Raw genomic sequence first — 27,500 nt, forward strand, 5'->3', positions numbered from 1 at the left:
TGGCGCGTTTCCCTCTCGCCCTCCTCCTCCGTGCCCCTCCAGTTCGGGCAACCGTTCCAGTTTGCGGCAACTGAAGAACACCTGCCATCCACCTCCAAGTCACGCGCAACTTCTTAACCACCCGCTATTGCACCATGCCCAATTCCGCAAAAGCCACCCTTTCCAAAGCTGACCAGGCAGGAAACACGGCCCTTCACGAAGCTGCCGTTGGCGGCAGCACTATCGCGCAACTTGAGGAGCTCTTGCAAGCGGGCGTGGATGTAAACCAGCCCAATTCCGCCGGTCGGCTGCCTCTACACACAGTCTGCAGCGTCGGATACTATGACCCCGAGCTGCCGACCTACCTTAGCGAGCAGGGGAAATGGATCATGGAGCGAACCAAGGATGTCGATGCGTGCGATAAGAACACCATCAGGCCGCTGCATCTGGCCTCCATGATGTCCGAGTACCTGGTCCAGGGGCTTCTCGCTGCGGGTGCCGATCCGGCGGGCGCCACGTCCGAAGGCTTGACGCCGCTGCATCTGGCAGCCCGTGCGCGACAGAGCAACATTACCGGCATATTACTAGAAGCACTAGCCAAGGCAGGGATTATCTCACAACACGTCGACGCAAGAGATGACCTTGGGCGTGCGCCGTTGCACTACGCTTGCCGCTCCGGCCGGAGCGAGACGGTGGGACTTTTGCTGGCCGCAGGTGCGGCCCCAACGGCGCAGGATGAACAGGGCATGACACCGCTGGAGGCGTGCACAGAATTCGAAGAGGAATAGACGCTGTGGTCCGATTACCGAAAGCCTGATTCCTTTGATTCCGAGGCACTCATGTACACAGCCATCCCCGGTGACTGGGCGGCGAACGCTGTCGGGGGGTTCAAGATCCACGATCCGCTACGACCATGGGTTGCCCCTGGAAGGATCCTGAATTAGGTACATGCGGAAGACCTACGGGAATAATCCCCATCCGACTGAAATCTTCTGTATCAACTCATCGCAACAGACCACCAACTTCCATATAGTCACCGATATCCTGTTGGATTCTCTGCGCAAGCGCGGAATTAGTAACCAATTCCTCAGAGGTCGGATTGGTAGATGCATCGAGTGTTGCAACTCCAAAAGCCTTGGATATAGTGAAGACGTCTTCCGGAACCTCCAGCATCGTGTCGGTCCTAGCCAAACGCAAGTCACGCCCACTGACGAGGAAGTTGTCGAATGTCTCCGCTGTTGTCAGGGTGAACTTATGGAAGCCCATTTCATTAGTCCATTCCACCAAAAGCAAGACCATATCGGCGTGGCTGTTGCCGAGTACCTGTTACGTCAAAGGAAATATGGTGTCCTTGAACGGGTTCTCGGAAACGACGGGCCATTTTACAGGCTGGATGAAATCGAGTTTGGCAGCGTTGCACGGCTTTTGGCTCAGCATGGGTTCGCACGCTTGTTGGAGATTTTGATCGGCTCCGAGTACGGCTCGAAGATAGCCTCTATTGATAGTGGCGAGACCTCAAGCACTTCAGCTGATCCGATTTTCCTCGTCGCCGCCCGCAGAGAGTTGCCTAATATGGAGGTTATCCGCTTGCTTGTAGAGAAGGTCAAGGTAAATGTGAACGCCAAGAGCAGGACCGGCGGAGAGATGTCCGCCGCGAACTTTTACGGACTGAGTTTGGATGAAGATGACGCTGTTCAGACCGGATTGAATACTGCACTTCACGAGCTTGCAAAGGGTCTGCATTGGTGGCATGTGGCGCAGGTCAAACTCCCCTGGAAATGGCTGAGACTATGGCCAAGGAAACATTTACCCAGAAGGCGATAGAACTACTAAGTAAGGACTGACTGAGTTTTCCCTCCATCAGATTCAGCAGACCTAACTCCATAGTCTTGCGTTATGTGTACAAAGCCTATATACAAATTACTAAGAGGCGAATGCATACATCTTCCTACTTTAGTTTCCGTCTTGGCTGGCCCTCCCCTAGTGCCTTTACTTCGGCCCCGCGGCAGGCACACTGCGACCCCATTTGGACGGCGATCATCTGCAAGTAAGTACCTACCTAGGTACATAGCCGTGTCTATAATCCGTGCGGCGGTGCTGATAGTACTAGGGTCGGTGACGACCTGGGAATCCTCGGTGTTGTATGTTTTTGTTCTTTTTGTTGGGTTGTGGTAATCGCTTTTGTTATTTCCTTCCATGTCACATATTGCCATGACTGAGAAACAAGATCTTGCAGGGATGAGTAGAGATGTACAAGCGATGGATAGTATGCAAGGTATATAGAAGGCATACTGAACAGGCAAGATTGCCTTGCTTCGAGGTCCTGTTCTTGAAGCTCTTATGGTAAAGCATTGGTATGGAGCTTGTGCTTCGGAAGGCGTTCACGATGGTTGGGAGCAATCACGGTAATCAAATTGTGTGAATATATATGTATTGTTCTTCGGCAATCTCTGGCCTATTCGACAGTTAGTATGGATATAATTTGTACCCGCATCCTAGCTGTTTTGCTCACCTTGATAACCATATCTCGCATGCCGACATATCTTCTTCATTGAAGCGACACGTCGGCGAACACCAGTAATCAACGTAACCGACCCTCCTTTGGTTCACGTATCTTCTTCCCTGGGGTTTTCTGGTCGCCCTAGCTACTGCGCTATGTGAGAAACCCTGAGCCTGAAACTGGATAATTCGCTGTTTTCCAAGAAGGAGAATCATATACTGGCAAAACCCCGTCGGTTTCTCCTGGTTCGCGCTTTCTCGTTTTCTTCACCCATTCCTCAGTTCCTTCCTCATGACTGAGCCGGCTCGCCATCAGCAGCCGCCGGCGCTGGCGCCTCCGCCTCATCCCCCTTGCCTTGGTCGGGACTCCGGCTTCGGCTGCGGCCGCGACCGCGGTGCGACTGCCGTCCTCCTCGGGCACCGCCCTTGCCCGGCGGCGGCCGAACGAACGCGAAGTCGACGTAGATGGTCTGGTCGAGCAGCTTGGTCTGGTGGCAGCCGTCGATGGCGGCGCGGGCTTCTTGGAGCGTCGTGTACTCGATGAGAGCATATCCCTATTATCAAAGGCAAGAAAACCCCCAGTTAGTCCAGCTCTCATTTGCGCCAAAATACAAAATAGAATTAGGGTGGTGGAGGGGAGGGATGTGACGTGACGAACCTTGACATAACCACTACGTCGGTCGAGGTTCAGGTGCAGGTTCTTAATCTCGCCGTACTCGCCGAACTTGTCGTGGACGGCCTCCTCGTCGGCCTCCTCGTGCACGTTGGTCACCATGATGATCCAGCCCTCGATGGAGCGCACCGCCGTCGCTTTCGAGTGCGTCTGCATGTCGCCGACCTTGGCCTCGGCGGTGGGGGCGGGCTGCCGCCGGCGGCGGCGCCCGCGTCGTCAATGTCCATTTCCACGTCGGCCATTGTCGGTGGTTTGTATGGTACGTATGATCGGAGACTGATCAAGTAAGTAGTTTCGAAGCGGGTGTTTATGAATGAAGAAACAGAATTCCAAGAACGTCAAGGTTGCTTTTAGTTGATGTTCTAGTTGTTGTTGGTGGTTGGTGGGGTGCTTCAGCTTGGGTATCGATTCGCTCGCGGCTCAATTGACCGTGCTGAAGCTTCCGAATTTCTGCGGGGCAGATCCCAGACGGCTTTGCTGAAGCTCTGGGCGGCTGGCGGAGCTGAGCGTGACAGCTGGCAGAGCAACATCTCGATTCATGAATTCAACCTCACTTCGCTTTGAAAACTATACTTTATACACCTCGGAAGAAAACGTTGGAGGATCTCGTATTTTCTATTCCTAAGACTTTAGGACGCACGCAATTGGACTTGAGTCAAGCTACCATTACGCAGATATCTACCCCGGCTGCTGGTTGTCATCAGGCTGTCAATTTCTAAAGTGCAGGGTGAGAGGTTCTGGGACTCGCATCTTCTTCACTCTGCTGCGTTTGCAAATATTTGTCAAGAATATAGGTGCGATCTACCTCAAAAGCCCTAGGTAAGCTGTGTAGACCTGAGTACAATTATACGCCCCCCTGGAGCTGTATTATATCTATCTTGAGACGAAAAGAGCAAAACGCATTTAGCACCTTGCCAATGTTGTTGTAGCCATCGGGTACCGAACCTAGGTTACCTATGATTTTGCCACGAGTTGAAGTATATTGTCATGATCAGCGTACCAATCCGTGTATCCCATTATACACCTATGAATATAAATATATAGATAGATGCCAAGGGCATGTATGTGAGCTTGACGGGTCATCAAAGTCCCGGGAACACCAGGGAGCATAAGCTCAGGCATCCGACCGGCATCCGACCGGCATCCGACCACATGCCTCCTTACTTAAGAATAAAATTGCTTCTTTCAACCTCAAACCTCTCACGGGCATGCACAACGTTTTGTTGTTGGTGATTGCCTGCTTTGTGGCTGTGGTCATCGGCATATCCTCTAGTCAGCATTGCCCGGACTCCTTGTCGCTTGCAATTCGTTTTCTCTCCTTGCAGCATCTGTACACTCTCCTGGAAGTAAACATGTTTATAATAATCCATGACTATAACACGCATACGTGTGAGAATGGTAGTGGCGCAGTCCAGGGCAAACCAACTGAATGGCTCGCGAGCTCTGGCTACGCCGAGTGTATGCTTGAGCGAGTGATGATGTGTCCGTCCCAGTAGACGTTGGCAGGAGACCCCTGGATCGTAACCTCCTTTATTCGGCAGACCGAAGACTTCAAGAGTACCTATGGTGTTGCCCGATTTGCAGAGACTACAAAAAGTACATGCCCAGCATTAATGGATATATTTCCCATGAAATAACGTTGCGGTGGAGTGTTCCGATGCTCCAGCAGCGGCCCCAAACGCCGTATAACGCCGCAGCATGTACCGGAGCCAACATTCCATTCTGGAGCTCAGAGTTCAGATATGGCCGCCATAATCACCGAGAGCCACCATTGATTTTCCCGCCCGCACGTCCCGTCATTTGGCCATGACCCCGGCCACCTGTCTGGCGCTGTTTGGGGTGGGCTGTTTGCTCAGTCTGTTCCGAGGCAAACAATTCAGTTCACTGACATTGAGAGGGACAAATCAAACGTTGGTTGGATACGGTACGGCGCTGTAAATAGATAGTAATCCCGCTTGACCTAGCGCGCAGCCCACCGCCGATGCAACGCCAGTACCGCCGAGCAGTGACTACACACCATCCCTCTTCTCCTCTCCAGAAGGCCATCTCCCCGTTGGCCGAGAACCGTAATTCCAAGAAGTGTCCCCCATGTCCCTCAATAATTGTGATAGACCCGACCGACCCCCTTGGCCGACGTACGCCGCACAATTGTTTGGTAGCCAAGAATGGCGCGCAAGACCTAAAACCAGCCTAGCCAAGCATTGGCGAGGAGCGCCACGTCGGATGGACGGTAGTGGTATGTTCACGTGCGGGCTCGCCGTAGTGTCATTCATTTCCAATGAGGTGCGAGGCACTTGGCCTGACAGCGCTGCCCAGCACGCCCAGAAAATAGGAGCGAACTAAAATGACCAGGGGCGGTTATTGAACCGGCACTGCATGCCGGACATCCTCGATATGTCGTCGAGCTGGACTCGCTTGCTTGGAAAGCATCTCGTCGTTCATGATGTGTCGTCAAATAAGTGAAGAGCGACGAGGTGTACACGGGAGCGGGTGAGTGTGTGAATGAAACTCCATCAATTGGTACCTCATGACCAATCGAGAGTGATTAGATTATCAGTTGCTATTTGGAAATGACGACCTTCCTGCCATTTTCTCCGTTCGCTGGTATCATCACTGCGCTTCCATCAAGATATTGATCTTCGTATCTTTCCCATATACCCTTGCCAGCCCAATATGCCAGCGTCGCCATCGTCATTGGCAGAAGGCACGCTCATGCTTCAAAATCAAAACTATCCCTGCGCAAATGTGCATATATCTCGTTGAAGAAACGTGCAAAAGTTCGGTTGTAGATCGCACAAGCACTTTAAACGGTCTCCCGGGCAGTCTTGCCACGAGCCTGGCGGCCCTTCTCAGACCAGGGGAAATGGAAGACGGGAATGAGGAAGAAGGAGTTGCTGGAATCGGCAATACCAGCGAATGCATTGTACCAGGCGACAAAGGCGGCCAGGAGTCCGAAAACACCACCGGCTTTCTGCAGGTTCTTGCTAGCTTCCATGGCCCCGTTCGCGGTGGCTAGGTAGTGGCAGAACAGCATCAAGAAGGCCAGGTCGAGCGTGAAGAACAAAGCGAAGAACATGACGGTCGATCGTAGGGTGCAGAGGAGCAGGATGGTGGTGAAGATGAACCAGCCGGCCAGGAAGAACCCGATCACGGAGGGCTCTTGCGATGGCGAAATACCATCTTCGGTATATGGTGACAAGGAAGCGAAACCCGGTGTGAGCAGGATGGCGAACGAGATCCAGAATCCTCCGTACGAAGACAGAGCAGTAGCACCAAATGTGTTACCAACGGCCATTTCCCTGTGGCGCAATTAGCAACTGATTGTTTACTAGAAATAACAAGACCCAACATGGGGTTTGGTTAACTTACCACATGCCGGCCAGCAGCTGCACTAGACCACCGTAGCCGAACGCCAGGGAGATGATGACATTGGGCTCCGTGACATCGCGAGCACCCACATTGATCAACGACAGGACGAACGTAGTCAGGGCGAAGGCGGACAGACCCAAAGGCGCTGGGTTGGCGAACTTGCGGTTCTCCACCGGGCGGTACAGACCGGGCTGGAACTCACCACCGAAGGCAGCGAGTCTTCCCTCATTGTCCCGCGTGTGGATGTGCGCCATGGGGTTGTGGTAGTCGAAGCGCTGGTTGGGTTGGGCGCCGTTCGGATGCGCCTCAGACCCCGAAGTGGTGGTCTTTTCAATGTCGGCTGTATGCTCCGTGGTCGCCATGGTGACTTGTTCCTCCTTGTGCCCTTTTGAAGAAAAAACTGCTTCTGGAGCTGAAGACGATCCTTCGAAATAGTCTTCTAGAAAGCTGAGATTGTGTCTTTCTACCAAGTGAGAATAGGAAGAAAGAAGGAAGGGTAAGGGCGTTCTGGAAGTAGTAGGGACCTGGGGTAGGTTAATATACGTATAAGTCAGATATGTATCTGGTGTGGAGGGAATGGTAGCATGCGGAGAAGGAACCCACCAGGAAGGGTCAAGACCAAGTGAGACCAGACTAGGGGACAGGAAAGGGCAAGATTGTTGATCAATTGGGGTCCCTCGGTTCTCAGGTTGTTCAGGCTGTGTGGAGCATTGGTCAGATATTGGGAACAAGGGCCAGGAAGTCCTCGCCTACCTAACATACCCTTACACGTGCAGGCCGTAGTGCACTTACGGTTAAATGGAGGATAAGTCTGCAGCATGTCGCATCGCATGATTTGGTGAGCATAGCTGACGCTTGGCCAAAAGGGTCAAGAACTGCAAGCAATGGCATTTAATTTGTCACTTGTGCGTAAAAAGATGTGCCGTCTCCTTCCCAAGCAGCCAAGGAGGACTAGCCAAATATCAGAATATCCCATTAGCGACAAGGCGAATGAGATTGGCGCTGGATACTTAGCAGGTACCGATTGGCGCCAACGTAGATAGCGTCCCAACGCGGAGAATCTACTTCGTCATGATGGAGCCTACTAAGCCAGCTAAGCAAAGCTCTTTGTAATATTCAGGTACTCGTCAGGGTCGTGTCTCCTTTACACCAGCTGACCGAACGAACCAGAGTCTGCGCTCTCGTGTCTAACGCGGCCAAATAGAAACCCACACACCTGAACCAAACCAACTGGGGAATTTATTTCCCTTTCACCGACTTGAGTCGATCTGCTTACTAGCAGTATTAGGCTAATAGTAGTAGATGGAGTGCGATTAAGCATATTCACAGCGTGTTCTAGGCTGACCGTATTGTACAATGTTGAGGGCTGTAGCGACCCAGTAAACTGGCAGACTAGAGACAGGCCCGCCGCAGTGCAGAACGCAAGTGCAGATGGCGGTTCCGTGTCGCCGCCCGAACTGCCCGACTTGGCCGCTGCCGCATCCGCTTCATGATGTTATTTTTTCTGCTTAGGTCGGGTACGGATTCAGCTCTTGAGCCGGATCTCCCTTGATTGGTAAGGCTTTGCTCGGTAGCATGTAAACGATACCTTTAGTTAGCAAGCATGAAAAATCAACAAGCCACACGGAATGCATTCCTCGAATAATAAGGACTCTGCTAGTTTTGTTGAAGCGTGGACCCATAGACGCCTGCACTTTCGGAATCGTTTCACCATGGAATGATGGTCTGGGGAAAGGCGCATGGCCAAGTGTTGGAGGACTTGCTTCCCCATGTTTTTTTTATCTCTCAATCTCCTGTCGTCTCGCGGAAACGAACAAAAAATACTGTAGGAAAAAGAGGGGCTCCACACCACCGTCACGCATGGCCAGGATTAAACAATGTGGGATTTGGCTTGGCTTTTGCTTGGGGTTGGTTGGGGGGTTCTGTTCTTCCAGATGTTCCGCGCCATGTCACCCCAGTCAGCCACCACCATTTGCGATGGGATTGGTCAGACGTAGGCAGGGGCCGGACGAGTTCTATTGAGATATGCAACCGACAATTGTTTTTTGTCTAACCTACGGAGTATTGCGCCAGAATATTGAAATTAACTGCAGCGGTATCACGGATTCGAAACTCTGAAGCCACCGAAGCCACAACCGGTGCTAGCATCAGAACCAAGAAGCTTATACAAGTCAAGCAAAAGATGCGAATAGGCAGGGCAGCAAAGGTAAAGGAGGTCGGTGTGCTGAGGATAATACTGGAAGTACACGATCAATCAAAGGATTCATGACTGATGCGAGCCAATGAGGATTTCCAATTGGCACCAAGCAACATCTGCAGCAACCAAGCAGTCAACTATGAGCTTTCCAGACTCCAGATCGTCTGCGTCAGACTTCGGCACTTTTGCTCTTCTCTCCCGCAGCTCTGATCTGTACGTACTTGCGGACAGTCGAGTACGTAGATACCCGCAACAATCATGGTCAAGAGGTTCGAAAACCCAAATACATTGAGCGATGTCGTCGGTACGCATGGATTCAGGGGCTCTAACATCATAGGTGCTCACCTGAGGCTGCAGCTGACCAGCTACTATGCTAAGTGCGACTTGCTTACAACGGGGTGCCGAGGCTCCGAGCACAACCGGAATGAACGCGTAACCTGAGGTTACCTATGAGGCTATGAAGCTTCCTCTCATCCGACCGACTGGAACGGCGGGTTTCATCGAACAATGCACTACTCTAGATACTAGGTACTACTATACTCCGTACAGTAATTGACTATGAGTGGGACCTGTGGCGGCTGTTCTGACCAGTATTCTGACTACCGCATGTACACACATGATGCTGCGGAGGCTGCGAGATGTGCGGAGATCGGTGGGGAGTGGGCATCTTGCCTTCTTAACTCCGGGCAAGCCTTCCAAAATTGTGTCATTGTTCTCTCCAAGTGGACGGATTGGAGAGGATAACCCTCTACTATTAAGCACTACTAAAACGTATAGAGAGCCATCATCGTCATATGATTGGTCATCAGGGTCTTGGGGGCTTCTTCTCTACCAATGGTATCCCACTCGGGTTTGTCTTTACGCCCGGTGCGCACGCAGCGTTGATCTGACGGTCATCTATACCAGCCGATACTTGCATGTTTTCCCGGGACGTAGCATTTCCAAGACTGACAGCTATGATGACTCCGCGGGGCCCCGCAGCCGCCCAGGACGATTCTAAACCTACGACATGACTATGCCTTGGCTTAGCCCTTTCCCCAGACCGAGAGTCTTTGCTCAAATGTCGGCTTCTCCAAGGGCTTGGCTGAAGGACTTGGGTTGACAGGGTGCTGAACCCGGCCACTGCTCTTTCCACGCCGAATATCATATTATTCAGCTTGAGCTTGCTCCTATCGACCCCTCTCCCACGCTGGGTTTTAGTACCACACAACAAACTTGAGCCTAAACCGAGCAATCCGGGGATACGTTGATGTTATTGCAGGTCTTCTTCCTCTTTCCACGGCCCCAGGCGGGTCGCGAGCTGACTCCTTCAATTCTAATCCTGAGATTACCTGGATCTGGCATCTCCAACTGCTAACAGTCATCCCACGTTGTCTTACCATTGGCCGTTTCCTGATCTCCGGGCCGTAACTTGAGCCTGCTTACGGAGTACGTGCCAGAGACATCGTTATGTCGGTCTGGGCCTCGAGGCATTGTAAACCCCTTTTGATTCCTTCTTGTTGTCGTGTAACCTGACAACTGGACATTATTGATATTACTGTCCTCGTTATACGATTCAGTAATCTCGGGTATCAAACCCTTGATCGAACTGCGTCGGGTCCAACCCCCGTATGTGGGTGAGTACCCGATTGGTCTCCTTGTCGAGATTAGATACGGGCCGACACCTCTGTGGGACTTTTACCCGTTTACCCGGCGGTGAGACAATCTGAGGGCTTCGTTTGGTAGTCGCATATAGTTGCAAGACACAGACGAAGGCGGCGGGCGGCGCAATCCTTGGCTGCAGCTTTTTGTTCAGCCTACGCCGGGTTCATGCAAGGAAACATGGCGCCTGCAGAGCGTTGCGCGCTGCTACGTCTGCACTGCACTAGCGAATTAATTGCAATCGTGGTTAGGCGGTCGGAAGCCCTCACCGGTTTCAAGAAGCTGTAAATGCAGTATACGAACCTACTCGTCAATATACACTGGCCATGGAACCGATCTGCGGAACAATAGTGCTACAAGAGTAGCTAGATACACATCGAGTATCTCAAGTATTCCACTATCTTCATACGAAACCTGGAGTATATGTGAGCTGCAACGGTATATCAGGGATTTCAGGCGATGCTAAGCTCACTGCTTCCATCTTGTTACACTAGTATTCTATCTAATGCCATCTCGTACTGTATTCTGACACCATAGGCAGAAGTAAATAATCAAAGACGACGATTGAGAGCATCTCAAGCATCAATCAAGATCACGCCCAGCCCTTTCCGGTATGCTACACCGTCTTGCCGCCCGATCCACAGAACATAGTGATATTTTCCCAATTTCGGTCCCATATACCACTTTTTTTCTTAGAGGTGAAGATGGCCAGGAATTCGCATTCTTCTCAATCTTTGTCTCGCTGTGGGTGGTCCGGAGACGAGAAGATGCAGGCGCGACCCTTGAGTCGGTCGAAGTCAATGTTGGCAGCGCGGGCAGGTTTCCCAAGTAGCTATGCCCCGGCCGCCATGGCGCAAGTAAACAGAAACGGGTTCTCGTGGAAGCTCGCAAGGGCGTTGCCGGCCTGGCTTTCGTTGATGGGCAGCGGGCGTATACCCCGAGTCTTCTTGTCTATCACTTCCCACTCGTACAAAGGCTCACTCACGGTCCAGCTCTACGTGATCTTGTGGGATGCATTTGTCGACATGGATGCCGCCATGCCATCCTATCCAGGACCAGTTCTGGAATGCCTGCGTGTCCGCTTTGCCGCCTCACGGCGGCCTCTTCGTAAGCACACATCACGCGGTGGACGTACAGGAGGACCAAGCCTTGATAGGCAACGGTGACGTCCTGCCACGTGCGGTAACAGCAATCTCACCGTACCAACTGGTACTGAAGTAGTAGCTTCCGCCGCGAGAATGTATCTTCCTGGAACGTCCAGTCTCTGGACAACTGCGAGAGATCTGCTAGTGTCAACAATGATAGCTCTTGGGAGTGGGAACAACACCAGCGGGTTTCCGACGCTCCCAAATTGTCTTCTCCATCCTCGTATACTCCTCGTACTGGTCTATTGTTAAGTAAGGGTTCACATCCCGAGGCTTTGTAACGCTCTTTAGCCCGTGGGGGCAATAGTTGGCATCGCACCAATTCGCGGCGACGATGGCAAGTTACGCATTGCCGCAGATGTCGGCCATGGCTTGGATTTGGGCATGCTTATAATGGCATCACCCTGACCAATGAAGAATTGGCAGACCTAGAGGTGTTTCTTGACGAGCAATTTACAAAACCCATGGCATCTCGAATGATTCCTAGGAACCACTGACTGAATAGTATCCTCCTGGAGGGCTCTAGGGACCTGCATGGACTCAATATTATAAGTGGTAGTTTGAACGTATCGGTGCTTTCCAGCCGGGACGATGCTGTCATCTTCCATGTCGACGAACCAAGCTGGTGTCTTCCTTCCCGGTAGGCTTCGGCCACAGTCTTCCTTGTGCTAGAGATCGCAAGTGTCGATCCACAGGCGGATTGCCTCGAGGTCTATCCACTATGGGTCAGGGTGCTTGTCGCACTATTGTTGACCACTGTGTGTCTGGAGTACTAACCCGTCCTGTCTGAAGATCGAGAAGAGACCGTTGATCCATTTGTAGGTGTCGGTGTAGATTGCTCCTCGTTCCTTATACCAACGAGCTTCTCATACAGATATCCTTATCAAAGGTCGCATCCTTAACTACCTGAATACGTTCACTATGGCTAAACACGGGTTCACTGTCTACATGACTCCCTTCAAACGTTGAAATCCAGCCAGCGTATCTATTACAAGGCTAAGTATGTATTACTGATATTATTAAGCAATTGCAGTGATAAGTCATGGGTCAGTATTAGTATATGGTAGAGAGTTTCGCAGTTATGAGAGACCCCGATTTAGTTAGAGAATGATAGTAGGACCTCCTTTTCGAACAAACACATCCTGGTCACCCATGCCGGTCGAGATTCTGTCTAGGTGCGCACACTTTGCTTGAACAGGCTACTCGAATACGCAAATGGAATTGCCGTATGGTACCGCACACAGGACGGGACACATAGAAAGAGGCAAGAGGGCTGTAGCAAATGTCCTTTTTCTATTGATCGACTAGAAGAGCCGCATCGAGGAGTCGGCCCCCCTCAGAAAACCGATCCAGATGCGTCGCCAGGTTCCATGAAAGACCAAGCCGCTATGCGAAGAAATGAAAGAAAAAGAAAGAGATACCAACATTTAGGGCGAAGAAGTTTTCTTTTTTTGTTGCCTCCTCCTCCGTTCCTAACACCGCTCATTAATGCCTAATGTTGATGATGATACACGATGATAACTACAGAACTCCATCCTATGTATTAGGTCACCCTCGCCGAGGGGGTATCTTGCGCATGACAAAAAGATCAGAGTACCTTTCCGTCTAAACGCCCCAAAAAGCAAATGCACACAACCACAGATGCTTCTTCAATGAACGCCATATGTAGAGGGTAGAGGTCATCCTATGGATCTCCTATCTCTCAAGTATAGAAATGCGAGTCCATGGATCGCTCAGAAAACAATGTTCCAAAGTATTGTCATAATCATATAATCGTTGCTGATGTTGGGGAATCCAGGGGAGCCGCTATTGCTGGGAGTACATACTCCGGCAGGTTGAGGTCTGGTCCAACATGTAGGAGGGAACATCACTACACTATAGTGATGCCCCCGGACAGCATGGCGTAATTTGCGAGCTTGAGCGAGAGAACTCGAGACTTAGGGAAGTCCGGGCTGATGACGAGTCGGCCCTCCTTATTGTATCCAACTTCGCCAAAACTTTCAGCCATAGCCTCGAATCGTGCATCGGGACGGACACGGTTGAGCTCAGCCACGATGTCATCACTCCAAACACCGGACACCCATCCATCCTTAACGATGAAGTAGGGGTTGAGCGGAGGCACTGGCGAATCCAAATCGACGTAGCGAATACGCAGGAGGTTTACCGACTTGAGACGCTCCAACGCTCGGATACCGCCCAGAACGAGGTTCTCGAAGGCCCCGATGAAATGCATGTCGGTAATGCCAGAGCCGGATTCGTTCCACTGCGCGTTTTGCCGACAGCAGTTCTTTACCGTGATATCGATGGTCTTCAGACGGGTGCCTCGCGGATTCGAACATTTGGCCAGAGTATCAAAGAAGCTGTGGCAGACGCGGCCTGTGTAGGAAATATGCTCCAGGTTGCTCGCCGCCTTGGCCAGCTTCTCACACCAGTGCAGATGCTCGCATACTTTCAGGTAGTAAGGCGGACAGGTCATCTCCCTACGGTAGTCTGCCTCAAGGTTGAGGTTGAGCTTAGTGATCTTGGGGTGGAGGACTTCCAGAATGCCGGCCATGCTGAGGTAGCTCTTAGACTTCGGTTTCGCGTAGGTGCCATGCCACTCCTCAAGATTCGGTAGGGCATTCGAGATGAACTCCCAGTCCTTGTAGTGTCGAATGATATTCCACTGACTCTTGATGATCAGAGTCTGAATGGTGTCGACTACGGGCAACTCTCTAGACTGCCAGCCTGTTGACGGCAGCGAGAACTTAACTCTCGGCGCCTCTTTTTCTCTCGCCGCCCTCCAAAGTCATGACACGCACTTCTGGTAGAGTGGTGCTCACAAGATAGAAGACCTCTTCCAAGCAAGCGTTGTCGGAGGGTAGGCCGTACTGTGCACTTGATATGCCCTTGGGGACACGGTGGGAAGTGCAAGCGCCGAGTTGGATGCAAAAACCGAACCAGGCTTAGGCTCAAAGACGGGGAACCATATCTCAATATGCTTCACATAGTCCCTGAGATGAGGATGTTCTGTGAAAAACCACATAACTTCGTTACAGCCCTGGACCGTCGCCTTGAGTTTGATGTGTCGGTATAAGCGCTGCTGCACTGTCCAACGCCAAGCAGGCATGACCAGGGCAAGATTTGACAACTCCTTCCGGCGCGAATGTCGCAACGCCGTGTTCCAACTTCGGGCGTTGACGCTGGGTATGCTAAGGGAACTGGGAGAAGCCGTCGACACCCGGTATCCGAAGAGGTGATCCATGATACATTCATGAATTTCCGCCGGAAGCTGGTCTAATGTCATTCTTGGTTGCTGGTCGGTGGTTGACGTGGCAATCGGGCTTATGACCATGGATTCGTCGAGTTCGGGGCTGTCTGGCTGGCATGTCAAGCACCGGATATCGGTCTGTCCCTGCTGGGCATTGGGAAAGGGCGTACTACTCGGTCGCGTGGGCGGCACGAAGTCTTGGGGCTTCGGCTGGTCCAGAGGCGGACTGGAAGGGCCCGGACTGACCGGTGTGGAAGAGGTTGTCATAATGGCGGCCAACTCGACTGTAGCCGTCCCTTCCGCATCCATCTCGCCAACCCTCTCCTCGTCACTGCCGTCGACAGCCATCTCTCGCTTCAGGTAGGTGTCCCGCGGCGCATGCATCCCCCTAGACTGCACTTCAAATGCATTGTTGGTGTTTGGTGCGGTAAGTGGCACTTCACTTCGTAGTCCTTCCATCATCTTCGCCAGTTGCACAGTGGAGTCGATCCGCTACGCATTACACACTCGAGGGTGGTTTGTTGAAGAGGTGGGAAAACGGGAAAAAGGGAAAACGAGCGACGTTGAATTGCCGTTTGCGTTGGTTGGGGACTCGGCAATGCCGAAACGAAGTAGCGACAAGTTCGTCGGGCCGTCCAAAAGCACCAGGCTATCGAATGTTGTTGGATTTAGGAGACAGGTTTCGCTTGTAGTGATGTATAGGTCTCGCCGTCGATACGGGCGGTAGGTGTTGATCGCGTGTTCTCTGATCGTGACCAGAAGGGAAGATACCGGGTGGGTGGTGGTGGTGGGGAATGGGGGGGAAGAAGATGCAGGAATGGAATCACTGTAGGGTGGGATGATGTTGGGACGGGATTCTGCTAACAATCAATCAATGCTGGGCTGGCCTGGGCTGGGCCTAACGCACAGTAGGGACAGCAGATTAAACAGTACAGTACCAGTCCCAGCACTACTCAACTAGAAGGCGCAGGCAGGCCACAGGATCGGAAAGGAAATGGGTGAGTGGGACACACGGTCCAGGCGCTGCAAATTTCGAGTATCAGATTGGGACTGAAGAGGTGGATTGGGCAGATTGCAACTAACGCCGTTCAGCCATGCGAGAAACGGAGAGGAGGAGAGAGAGTAAGTAGACAATTGCGTAAGTTACCTATTCTTCTGAATACATGGCACGAAACAAATCAAGTGATCGGGTCGAGGAGTCTCTATCTGGGTAAACTGAGGGGGAGATTGCTGCCTTCCAGCCAAATAAGCGTTCAACCCCAACTGTTTCTGAACCGTAATGATCGATGGTTGATACCTTATCGACTAACCTCCAATTACGGTGATAGTTCCGCTGTGTAAATTAAACTGGAGAGAGTCAGAGAAAAACAACATCGTCTTGGGACTCGACGATTCAGTTCAGAAGACAGAACACCGGGGTCAATCGGAAATCCTTTGCCGTTAACTGAACCCTGAATCATGGACTCGACATAAGCGATTGGACGACAGAGAAGTCGTGGTTGTTTTATTTTTCTGTCGTGGGCCACAAGCCACCACTCTTTACAGGTCTACAGGGAAGAGTCGTTCGCAATCCTCACCTACCTAAAATTATACAGTGGGCGGCACTGTCTGCCCGGCTGGGTATGTGTGTCTGTGTGTGCGTGCGTGTGCGTGTGATGCGCTGTCCTGCAGGGCGGTTGGGGGTCAGTCTGTCTCTGCCTGCCCAGCGTATCAGCCAGCGTATCTACATACAGAGAGCAGACAGAGTCTTGCCGTTGACTGATTGATTGACATGAATCTATCTACAAGATGTGTGCATGGAGGTATCAGGTAGGTAAAAACCCCCTCCGATTTGATGCGCGCTCTGTCTTTCGCACATACACACCTAGCCTTTGAGTTGCCTTGCCTATCAGGTGCCCATGGCTATCAACTCTGATCAGAACTCTGTACGACAGCAGTCCGTGATGCCTGCTCACTAATTACGCCAATTCCATGACATTTCGGAGTCAATATCTAACGGCCGGGTCCGATATAAACATTGAACGTTGGGCAGGTGCAGGTAGGGTGCCAAGCTTAGGTACACACATATAGGCTCATGCAGCTCCATGTATGATGTATGGGATGATCCAACTCCTCTAAGGGCCCAATTCGACCCAAAAGCTTAAGGTTATTTTTCACCTTATTATGTTGCGATGTGTCATCAGTGTACTCGGTAATTGTGTATGGATACAATAGCCCACGGCCTGTGATGGATGAACGAGAGGCACCAGTCGCTGTTCTACCTATGCGTTGAGTACGGTATGGATGGGCCAAGTTGTCGTAATCCGAATGCCGATACAAACTCGGGGTCTCCCTTGTTAAGTTGAGGTGAGATTATGCGCTTCATCTGAACAAGATAGGAGGCGGCGGTTACCACCAGCATAGCCGTCCTGTAGCCCGCCCGGGGCGTTGTCTCTTCCTTGCTCTCCCGTCGATGAGCCATCGTCATATTCAATGCGATTGCGGTACAGCCCACATACCTATTCTTTTGCTGTGCGGGTATGCAACAGTTATCTTGATAGGAGACAGACGACGACAGGTAACAACGAGACTGTTACGTAGGTCATGCGGTGCCTTGGGCTCCCGATGCGTTCGTGGTGGATGCAGGATGCATAAACTGGGTTCGCGTGCATGAATAGAGAAGGATACATACCTTATGTACATGCTTGCCTCGTGACTTTGCCTCCCAAGTTCCAACCTCTTCTCTTGGTTCGCCTTGCTTTTTGTCGAAAGTGATCATGTTCGTCGCAGCGGCGTATTGCCAATAGTGTCTACTCGAGCCTCAACCAAGCCTCTTCATTGGCTTCCGTCATATCCCGTGTATCTGTTTTCTCCTACATATTCCTGTAACTCCCACAATTGCTTTTCTAGTGTTACCAGGTCCCATACCAGAGACGTTTGTCACGTAAGCACTATAATCAAGATTGCCGTGGCCTGCGCGGGCTGTTGAGGCTCTTCTCTTCATACATACGCCGGTCCCAGATCAGCAACCGGCCTAGTCCTTGGTGCTGCCCTTGTATTATAGATCCTTGAGAATCTGGCTGCGAGATCGATCAGAGGATGTGTTTGAGAGAGGACTAACAAGCTAGTTCCAGCGGGTTGTCCGTGGCCCCGTGTGCCGATCTCTCATGCACGAATCGCAGGCCCGGAACGTTTGGCTTCGAAAACAAGATATCTTATACTCAACTCCAAGATGATCTGCTGCGGCAGCTTGCATTATCGACACCCGCTAGGCGCCCCATTAGAATCCTGACCTTGGCAGGAATTTTGCGGCGCATTTACCGCTTGATCTCGGCGGTTCCTAGGTAGGAGACCAGGGAAGTCCAAGAAGAGCCTCATTAATCAAGATACCGCGAGCCGTCACACAGCACTTCGCCGCACTTGCCTAACCTAACCTCGAAAAAATCTGACAGGCTCGATGCATCCCATACGTCACTCTTCAGACTTGGACGTTTCTGAGGAACATATCGAGGGATTTATCTGGGCCTCTAACACGTAAGGATGGTGACATTGTTTGATGTTGATCACGCGGCAGCAATGTTCGTAACAGGCGCAGTGCACAAGGATGCATACCGAGGCATCGATCAATCTACCCGATGAGATTGATAGACTGAGAAGATCGCCATTCGAAGACGTTGGTGTTACCTCTATGATTGTTGAGGTTATTGTGTTCACGTTACTGCATTGCACTTCGACGAAGTCCTCAAATCTCGGGCTTGAACCCCATCTCGTCGTAGCAAGCTCGACATGTCCTGTAGTAGTGCGGACCAGGTTATGATCTTGGGCGGTTTGCTCATCATGCAGCAGGCTGGCTAGACCGCACCATCTGATGATTGTCAGCCCTCTTCTTGGTCTGTTTGGCCTTTACATACATATATTCTTTCGTACTCCGTATTGTTGACATTTTCCCCGAGAACACGATGAAACGAAGCGCACACGAGTACTGCGGCGTTTCAGCGCCGTCTAATGTCAGCAGCCCGCCAATCAGAGACTGCAGCTCGTGAAACGCTCTCTCGCCCTCCAGACTGTGCATCCCGGTAGCTTGGCGCTGTTTCCGAACGGTGGAACCCCTGAACCATAGCCCAAAAACTCGTAATACCCGACTCCAGCGTAATACTTCCCGTTGCAGAGCCGAGAGAGGCAAATGAAAGGAGTGCAACAGCACTGATGCTAGAATGGGCGAACTGTTGCATTCTTCTTTTAGAACACGCACCGAAACTGCCAACCTGGAAATCGCAAGCGGGCCTGACGATCGGTGGATATATCGCATGAGGTAAATTCCCTGCCGTACTCTGTACTGTTCCGTATTCGCTCAGAACGATTGTACTGACCATAACTCGCCGGATCGTGTAACTTTCATCTCATCTTGCTTGTCACGCCCTTGGTCATTATATAAGAATAAGACTTCATGTCAGCTGAACTTAGGGTTGTTTTATCCTCCGGTTGATTGTGGGAGGCCCGTTCCTCTGCCGGTTTGGTCACGAGAGAGAGAGAAACATTTGATACCGCCTATACGCATATATACATACACAGACTCCAGACCGGCTCGCCTTGCAGATATCAAAAGACCCCTTTCCATAGTGCAGCTGTCAAGGTGAACATTGCCTTTTGTTTGTGACTTAGTGACTGGTAGTTGTCCTGGAACCCCAGACTTTGGCTCCTGTAAGCGGCTGCACTGGCTCGATTTGGGGGTGTTCCGAACGCTAGGCTACCCCCGTTCCTGCATCATGCCATGCCACATGAACAGAGGCTGCTTGGCAGAGAGTTGACACACTGACGGGAGGAGGGATGGTGATGGCTTTGATTTGGTAGGATTTGGCCGGCTTGGTATGCAAAGTCACACGATGGCAGCCGTTTGTTTCCGTCTACGTGACGCTGCTTACTATGTATGTACGGATGGATTGGCATGCCGTTGCTATTCTGGCAACTGTAACACTGGGAACACTGCAAGCACTTGAGTGAGGCGTCAAGAGGGACAAGAGGGCGGCTCATGCTTGTTTGGTTTGTTTGAAGAAGTTGAGGAGGGCCCTCAGCCTCCGAAGAAAGGGGGACGAGAAATGAGAGAGTTCATCTGTTTGCTATGTAGTATGCGTAACCGTCGTGCCGAACAAATGCGATAGGTGTGTTGGCGATGTCACCGTGGCTGACCACTCGGTTGCGGAATGGTCCATGCATGGAAATAGGATGCACCTCTATTTTTTGAGGCTCAAGCACGCACAAGACTAGGCCGTCCAATGGTTGCTTCCCGCTGGCAGTGAATAGCGAAGGCACAATATGCAATTTGCCAGGCTTGGGCCCTCCCCCCGCATCTCATTATTCTGCTACAACGTCTCTTGTCCAGACGTTTCCTAGCCCTCGCAGGCCCCCGTCCTGTGATCTTGGCCTTGTCGCACATCTGCCTCTGCGACCAAACAACCGCGCCCAAAGGGGATAGACCTGGGTCGATTACTGCTGCAGGTCCAGGTTGTGTCCAGGTGCCTTTTGCCCAGGCGCCCCTATCGTTTGACTTGGCGACCGGGGGTGATGAGGCTTGTCCTTCATGCTTGGCGCCGACCACTCACGGCCATTCAAGCTCACGGAGCCCTGCTTCCTGCGGCTCCACGACCGTTGACTTGCCCCATTCGGGAAATTCCACTTCATGCTTCACCAACTGACTGAATACCACCTCTTCCATCCAGAATGGCATTCCAGCCGCTCCTCCTGGCTCAGCTAACTCCGCCCGCCCCTGTCGACAATGTGGGCAGGGACGGGTCCCAGCTCGGTGGCCCTGCCCTGACATGAGAGTCTGGACGATCTGATCTTGGTATATACTTATATCAGAATCCCGACTTCCTTCTCAAATCAATCCTCTCTCATTCTCTTCCCGCTCTCGTCATCCTCTTAGAAGCGTTTCTCTTCTTGTTTTTGTCGGTAGAACCATTTTTTTCTGGAAGCTCGTGAAGGATTTACTGTGTATTGTCCTAACAGCTCTTATTGTTACCACAATCCCGTACTTCTTCCCTTCCCTATTCGCCGACTTTATTTCACTTCCCCTACCCGGCCCTATTCTGTCATTGCCTCGCCTGGAGCTGGATTGTTAGTATTTTTTGGAATCTGCAAAAGCCCTATTTTCAATCACCTTGACGATACCTTTCAAAGACTTCAACTTTGGGTCCCGGATAACATTCATTCGACTTTAAATCTCATCCTTTTCGACTTGTCTGGCACAAAATAGAAAAAGTACTCTCTTTATATCTTGCAGATATTCACGATGGCTCGTATCACTACCTTCCTCACCGCTGCCCTCGCGGCCGTCGCCGGTGCCTCGCCCCTCGGCTCCAAGCGCGACACTCCTATGGTCAATGGCGTCCCGATCTCTAACCCCAACGCCACGGACATCATCCCCAACGCTTACATTATGGTCTACAAGCCTGGCATGACCCAGGAGGCAGTCCAGGCTCACCAGATGAGCCTGAGCTCCGCCCTGAGGAAGCGCAACATCGGAAAGCGTGGTCTCGATGGCAACCCGCTCTCCACCGAACTCAAGAGCGTCTCCATGGGTGGTTGGAACGCTGCTGCTTTCCAGGCTGATGACTTCATGGCCGCTGATATCAGCGCCGGCCCTGAATGTGACTACATCGAGGCCGACGTCAAGGTCAAGGCTTTCGCCCTGATGTCTCAGATGAACGCTCCTTCCGGATTGATCCGTCTCTCCCACGCCTCCGCCAGCGGCAACAACGCTTCGGCCAAGGGCTACACCTTCGACGACTCTGCCGGTGAAGGCATCACTGCCTACGTTGTGGACACCGGTGTCTTGGCCACGCACTCCGAGTTCCAGGGTCGTGCCGAGCAGGCCGCCAACTTCGTCAACCAGGTTGTAAGTATACACTATTCCCTTTTGACTCTGATTGTTGCGGGATACATCGCTAACAACTTAACAAGGACACTGATGAGAACGGCCACGGAAGCCACGTTTCTGGTACCATCGCCGGTGCTACCTTCGGTGTCGCCAAGAAGGCCAAGATTGTCGGTGTCAAGGTTCTCGGCGCTGATGGTGGCGGCAGCAACTCCGGTGTTCTCCAGGGTCTCCAGTTCGTTGCTGACGATGCCGCCAAGCGTGGTGTCGCTGGCAAGGCCGTCATGAACATGTCTCTCGGTGGTTCCAAGTCCCAGGCCATTAACTCTGCCGTCGAGAAGATCGCTGCCGCCGGTGTCGTCCCCGTCGTCGCTGCCGGTAACGAGAACCAGGACTCTGCCAACACCAGCCCTGCCTCTGCCCCCAACGCCATCACTGTCGGTGCCATCGACCAGCTCACCGATGCCAAGGCCAGCTTCAGCAACTTCGGTCCTGATGTCGATGTCTTCGGCCCCGGTGTCAAGGTCCAGAGTGTTGGCATCAAGAGCGACACCGACACCGCCACCCTTTCTGGTACTTCCATGGGTATGTGATCCACCGTGAATTTTCTGAATGTCTTGTTTCTGTTTACTAACTACCTGCTTAGCCTCTCCCCACATTGCTGGTCTCGCCGCCTACCTGATGGCTCTTGAGAAGATCGACACCGTCGCCGGCGTCACTGACCGCATCAAGGCCCTCGGCACTGCCAGCGGTGCTGCCGTCAAGGCCAACACCCGCGGTACCACCAACACCATCGCCAACAACGGCAACCTGTAGGTCGGGTTAGCTGCTGGCTTGTGTTTAAGGCCCCGATAAAGATCTGGTACGGATGCATATATGCTTGCAGTCCTTGTATATCCACGTCATCTTTTTATACCCATGATCGGTTACTATATCCACCAGCATATTTATCATACACAAGTCAAAAACCAAAAACTTCAAGCCCCAGCGTTGTTTTCACTCGTGTGTTACCGCTGGTGTTTGCTTGGCGGTGCTGAAATATTGCCCCATTTACCAGCGAAGCGAAGCGGAAGCATAGCGTCTCTTGCAATCAATAGAACAGAGCAACGGAAGGGGGAAATGGCTTCATAGACCGTTGTTTCAAGCGAGGTGCGCGCTCTCTCGAATAACGCAAGGACATGAGAGATGAGTTTGAGGGCGTCCATCTTATTTGGGTTACCGCACATAGTTTGGAGATGATATCTCCCAGAAAGACCTTGTGTTGGATAAGTAATCGCGCTTCGAGGGAGGAAGACATAATAATTCAAGAATGGAAATGCTTAGATCAAAACCAAACCAAACCACACTTGCCTCTGTTGTTGATTGACCGTGCGGTTCTTGTTCCGTAGCTTCTGAAAGCCCTTCCTTACACAATGGCTACATGAAAATCTCTGCAGTAGGATGGATTTACCTTAGCGCACCGTTCGGACTTGTGCTCGAAGGAATTCGCAGTAAGTGCTGACAATCGACCTGGTGGGTGGGTAAGCAGCAACGTGAGACACAAGTCGTCCTCCGAGGGCCCCGGCGACACCAACAAGCGGCCGATCAGTAAAGGGCCCAGGCGGAAGGCAGGATGCGCCAAGAGAGCCAATGGCTTGCTGACGCCGGCTCCTGCGGAGGGGCAGCGCGGAAACGCAAGGTGTCTCTGGCTGACCGACTGTCATGGGAGGACAGAAGAGAAGAAGGGAAACGAAAACAGGAAACGAAACAAACAAGGAGGAAGCAAGTTCATGCACGCTACTTGTTCTGTCTGAGAACAATAGCATACCAGAAGTGACAGTGCGTGGAATACTTGTATATTCTATGTTAGAAACAAACACCGTACATTTGAAGCTGAGATCCCGTTTATTATCGCACTCTTTTCCTCATTCCCACCTGTAGGTGACTGATGGTAAGTTCTTCTTGCTAGGCACCTAGCCAACTACCACCCACAGCAGGTCGAGAACACGATGACGCGGACATCTACGGGCAAACAAATACGGACACAAAGGGTCAACATATACTTTAGACAATACTTTGCATAGAAGGTGTATGTTCGCGATCTATAGCCACGAGTTTCTCAACCAGGAGAGTGAGAGCTCAAGACCATATGCCTACGACCCTGAAGAGGGTCGGTACTACTCGAAATGGAGTTTGCTTTCAGCACTTCTCGGCACAACCACAGTCATGAAAAGGACTGAATTGTAATTTGACATCCGTGCTTGTTGGTTTTTTGTTGTAGGGAACAACATGGGGAACGAACCTCTTCTCACCGCTGTGTCATTTGTCACGTTTGCATGTCTCGTGTGTTGGGACGAGTCTTTGAAAGACATAATGACAACGACCTGCGGTCCGAGCCGCTGTCGCAACTGACTGGCTCATGATACATTAGAATATGATAGTATGTAGCTTCGTTCGTGAAATGTGTTTCGGCCAAACATTTCCCTGATGTCAGCCAAAGTCGAAAATGCCTTGAACCCGGACCTCCTTTGGTCAGGTAATCATATGGGCGGGGATGTACATGAAAAAAGCAAAGAGGGTATAAAACTGAAGGCGTTTATAATTCGTCATTAGTACCAGTGATTGCTGCTGGTGTTGTCGGCCCGGCAGAGACGGTCTGGTTAGCACCATTGAACATGAGGTCGAAGCGTGCGCCAGCGATCCACGCCACGCCAATCTGGGAATATTGTTAGTATGATACAGGGGGAGGGAAGGCAGTATCATCTCACCATTATTGTTGATATCAACAGAAGGACCCCCACAATGCCTCCAACCAGTATTAAGTTCTCCTTGAACTCGGCGCCCTGTTCTTCATTCTGCTGCTCTGCCACTAATGCGGCCTTCTTGGGGTCTTGTGTCGGGAAGAGGGTCTCGATGAACTGCTCAATCTTGCCACAAGCAGCACTGATTTCTAAGAAATGGGGATCCCTTGGGTCGTTCTTCTTGGCGATCTTCCTCGTGTACCGCCTGAATGTGTCGCAGACGACTCTGAGGTTCTGTGTAGACTCGATCATGAGTTGGCAAGCATCGCCTTTAGTGATCTTGATGTGGCTATAGAAAATGGCAGGGTTCTGGAAAATTAGGTCGATGGTCGCAATGGCCATGCTTTGCGGTATGGCGACAAAGTTGAAGACACTCTGCTCACGTATGCCAGCCATGTAGAATAAGCATTCGTCGGCGTGCTTGAGGGCGTTTAGTACCATTTCGGAGCTGCAATGAAGGGCTTTCGTGCGGTTGGCGGGCTCAAATAAGTCCTCCCACTTGTCAACATACTTGCTCCAGATCTCTGTGGGCCAGAAGCGACGCTTGTCAAGGAAGTCCTCGTGCACGTCTCGGATGATGTTGGTCTTTTGCAGGAACTGGCCCATGCTCTCCGTGAGCTCCATGCGCTCTAGGAGGGCTGGGTTAGCCCAGTTGCCCGCGACGAAGAGTCGGGTCAGACCCTCGCCAACCAAGCCTGCAACATAGTGGCAGTACTCCTCGTACTGGGGCACAGTCTCAACGCCCTTGTTATTCTCGGCAGCCAAAGCATAGTCGGCCATGCCGTTAGCCATCTTGATTGTGATGTCCTCAATGATGTCGTAGTAGTTCTTCTTGAGCTTCTTCAGCTCTACGATGACCTCGTCGAAGTGTACCAGCAGGTCCCGGTCCTTCTCGTTAGGTCCGTTCCCGGTGAAGGTCCAACCGTCAGTCTTCATGTACTTGTCGAAGTCGCGAAGCATGGGCTCCTTCTTCTCGATCGGGATGGTCATGTCGTCTTCGATGGTATCTAAACCACGCAGGACTAGGTAGAAGAGTGCGATAGGAACAAGCATGTCAGGGTTCAGTTCTTGAATGACGGCCGCAAAGCTGCGGCTCGTCATGTTCAAGTAATGAAAACATGTTGTCAACTCCTTGGACTCTTGGGACGTGTCGCGTCGGTGAACAGGCTCGTGCCAGACCTTCCATTGGATCATGGACCGGAGTTGAACCGGGTGGAAAGAGTAGTAGAGAATGTTCTTGATGGAAGGCATCTTTGCTCTGGACTTATTTTCTCTGCGCGAAAGGGTCTAAAAGAAGGAGACTTCAGTCTGTTGGAGCTACCAATGCTCCGCGTTGTTGAACAGCGGCAGCAGAGGAAAAGAGAGAGAGGGGAAGGGACGAGTCAAATAGTGACCATAGCAATGACTCTGGGCAAGAAGCAGCAACGACAAACTGTACTGGAGGGTAAGCTCTGACGTGAGGCTGCGCTTGTTATGTGATTGTCAGTCAGAGAAAGCTGGTGGAAGGAAGGTTGTTGAAGACTCCGACGGTGTTTTTGTGAGGCCGGTCGAGAAATTGAGCGACGAAATTGAGGAGGGAGGAAGCTAAGGCGGATAATCCCTAGCTCCTGCCGGCCCGACCAATCACAAAAGCCGAGTCTGCTAATTTGGCCAATTTCATGCCCGGCCTTGCCATTTTTGCTCCCCCATCCGGCCAAGTGCACCGTCACCCCGTGCAAGGGGTGACAGTTTGCTTCTGCAATGGCACACTCGCGGGAAAAGTTGACAGATTGATCGAGCCAACGGCTGCATGCATGATCCTACTGACATTGATCCATCCACTCGCAAGAAATAGTAGTAGTAAAAAGAAGCAAGAGCTGCAGGTGCTATTCTCTCGAGTTCATATCACATACTTATACTCTCCATCTATCCATATAGAAGACGAAGACAATTAGAACAGAAGGTGTCAAACAGCCCTGACCAGTATCAAAGTATGTAACAACCAATGCCAATGCGACTCAAAACCCAGCCTCGCATATCTACCTCTTCTCTCTGGCTTTCAAGGTTGTTCTAAGGCTGTTTGACATCAAGGTTGAAGTGCAGCGCGGCCAGCAAAACTATCTGGCTGGACCCAGCTGAGCAAGTACCAGACCTACCTTGCGGACACCGTTTTGTATATATCATGTCACGTGGGCGGCCGCAGCCGTTGAAAATACCAGTCCTATCCACCTGTATTCTTCCTATCTAAGGTTGCTATAGGAATGGATCCAATCGAGCAATAGCCAGGTGACGATTGACTATAGCTATCCGACCCCTTTCGCCGCATATGTAGTCGTAACTCCTTGCGATCAGGAGACACTATAAGTACGTCCATATTGTGGGATGCAAAGCCACGGCTCACAGGCGCAAGAGGCAATGTTGCACGCACGATATCTGTCTTGGTTGTGTTATATCGCGAGAGACGTTTCAAGGCCCCTCAACTCCATGGAGCAGTGATACTCTGTGTTCCTGCCGGTGACTGGTATGGCCCAAATCTGTGTTGGACAACCCCACGCAGCGTATCGTTCGTGGGCCGCCGAGTCCTGTGCTGAGCCTGAAAGAAGTGGCCCATCAAGGGACCATCGCTGGTCGTTTTCGACTAGCCCTGATCCAAGGGGGTGAAGGGGAGAAAATAAGACCGTCTATTGATCGATTTCAGTCAGGGACATTCCATTTTCCATTATTCAGCCTGACGCCAGAACGGCTAGCACTTAAATAGTCTATGTCGCTACCGTGCTTACATGGAGTGCTGCCCATGCTGAGTGCAAGAAGAATACCTCTTGAACGCTGCCAGAACCATCTAGACTGCTGGTACTAGCTAGTCATTGTGCTAGACACAGCACCTCGTGTAGCCAGATCCTCGTAAAGACAGGACGAGGCCAAGACCATACGTGGGGGTGTTACTGCACCTTACCCGTTGACAGGGAGGTAGGTAGGTCAATATAGCAGCGTAAATCAGACAAGGTAAGATGCAGGCAAGAAGGAGGTACCCCGCCAGCCACACGACCTCAATTCCTCCTTGCTGAAGGGCGAAACAAAATCGATTATCCCTTCTCCGTCTCAGCTCAGCTCAGCATTGAGGCCGTGTTACTGCTC

General features: G+C 51.6%; 7 protein-coding genes across 7 annotated transcripts; 3 read left to right on the forward strand and 4 right to left on the reverse strand.

Moving 5' to 3' along the window:
• Positions 1-134: 134 nt before the first annotated feature.
• Positions 135-767, forward strand: PG994_007943 (uncharacterized protein; the record flags this gene model as incomplete). The annotated part of the gene is made up of 1 exon (XM_066859352.1): positions 135-767. The coding sequence occupies one exon, from the start codon at positions 135-137 to the stop codon at positions 765-767; it is 633 nt and encodes a 210-aa protein (XP_066714839.1).
• A 51-nt stretch (positions 768-818) lies between these two features.
• On the forward strand, positions 819-1,803 carry PG994_007944 (ankyrin 2-3/unc44; the record flags this gene model as incomplete). Its single annotated transcript, XM_066859353.1, has 2 exons — positions 819-896; positions 994-1,803. The coding sequence occupies 2 exons, from the start codon at positions 819-821 to the stop codon at positions 1,801-1,803; spliced, it is 888 nt and encodes a 295-aa protein (XP_066714840.1).
• Positions 1,804-2,768: 965 nt separating this feature from the next.
• On the reverse strand, positions 2,769-3,340 carry PG994_007945 (uncharacterized protein; the record flags this gene model as incomplete). The annotated part of the gene is made up of 2 exons (XM_066859354.1): positions 2,769-3,032; positions 3,137-3,340. Coding segments are annotated over 2 exons (468 nt in total), but the record flags the coding sequence as incomplete, so codon positions are not given.
• Positions 3,341-5,954: 2,614 nt separating this feature from the next.
• Positions 5,955-6,882, reverse strand: PG994_007946 (uncharacterized protein; the record flags this gene model as incomplete). The annotated part of the gene is made up of 2 exons (XM_066859355.1): positions 5,955-6,450; positions 6,521-6,882. The coding sequence occupies 2 exons, from the start codon at positions 6,880-6,882 to the stop codon at positions 5,955-5,957; spliced, it is 858 nt and encodes a 285-aa protein (XP_066714842.1).
• A 6,491-nt stretch (positions 6,883-13,373) lies between these two features.
• PG994_007947 (uncharacterized protein) lies at positions 13,374-15,215 on the reverse strand (the record flags this gene model as incomplete). The annotated part of the gene is made up of 2 exons (XM_066859356.1): positions 13,374-14,230; positions 14,375-15,215. The coding sequence occupies 2 exons, from the start codon at positions 15,213-15,215 to the stop codon at positions 13,374-13,376; spliced, it is 1,698 nt and encodes a 565-aa protein (XP_066714843.1).
• Positions 15,216-21,021: 5,806 nt separating this feature from the next.
• PG994_007948 (uncharacterized protein) lies at positions 21,022-22,422 on the forward strand (the record flags this gene model as incomplete). The annotated part of the gene is made up of 3 exons (XM_066859357.1): positions 21,022-21,627; positions 21,693-22,191; positions 22,253-22,422. The coding sequence occupies 3 exons, from the start codon at positions 21,022-21,024 to the stop codon at positions 22,420-22,422; spliced, it is 1,275 nt and encodes a 424-aa protein (XP_066714844.1).
• A 1,759-nt stretch (positions 22,423-24,181) lies between these two features.
• On the reverse strand, positions 24,182-25,637 carry PG994_007949 (farnesyl-diphosphate farnesyltransferase; the record flags this gene model as incomplete). The annotated part of the gene is made up of 2 exons (XM_066859358.1): positions 24,182-24,301; positions 24,354-25,637. 2 exons carry the CDS (start codon positions 25,635-25,637, stop codon positions 24,182-24,184), a joined length of 1,404 nt encoding a protein of 467 aa, XP_066714845.1.
• Between the last annotated feature and the right edge of the window lie 1,863 nt (positions 25,638-27,500).

The sequence above is a fragment of the Apiospora phragmitis genome, assembly GCF_038363925.1.
Source record: "Apiospora phragmitis strain CBS 135458 chromosome Unknown utg000007l:2111988.0-4706623.0:1.0-2598199.0, whole genome shotgun sequence".
Taxonomy (NCBI): Eukaryota; Fungi; Ascomycota; class Sordariomycetes; order Amphisphaeriales; family Apiosporaceae; genus Apiospora; species Apiospora phragmitis.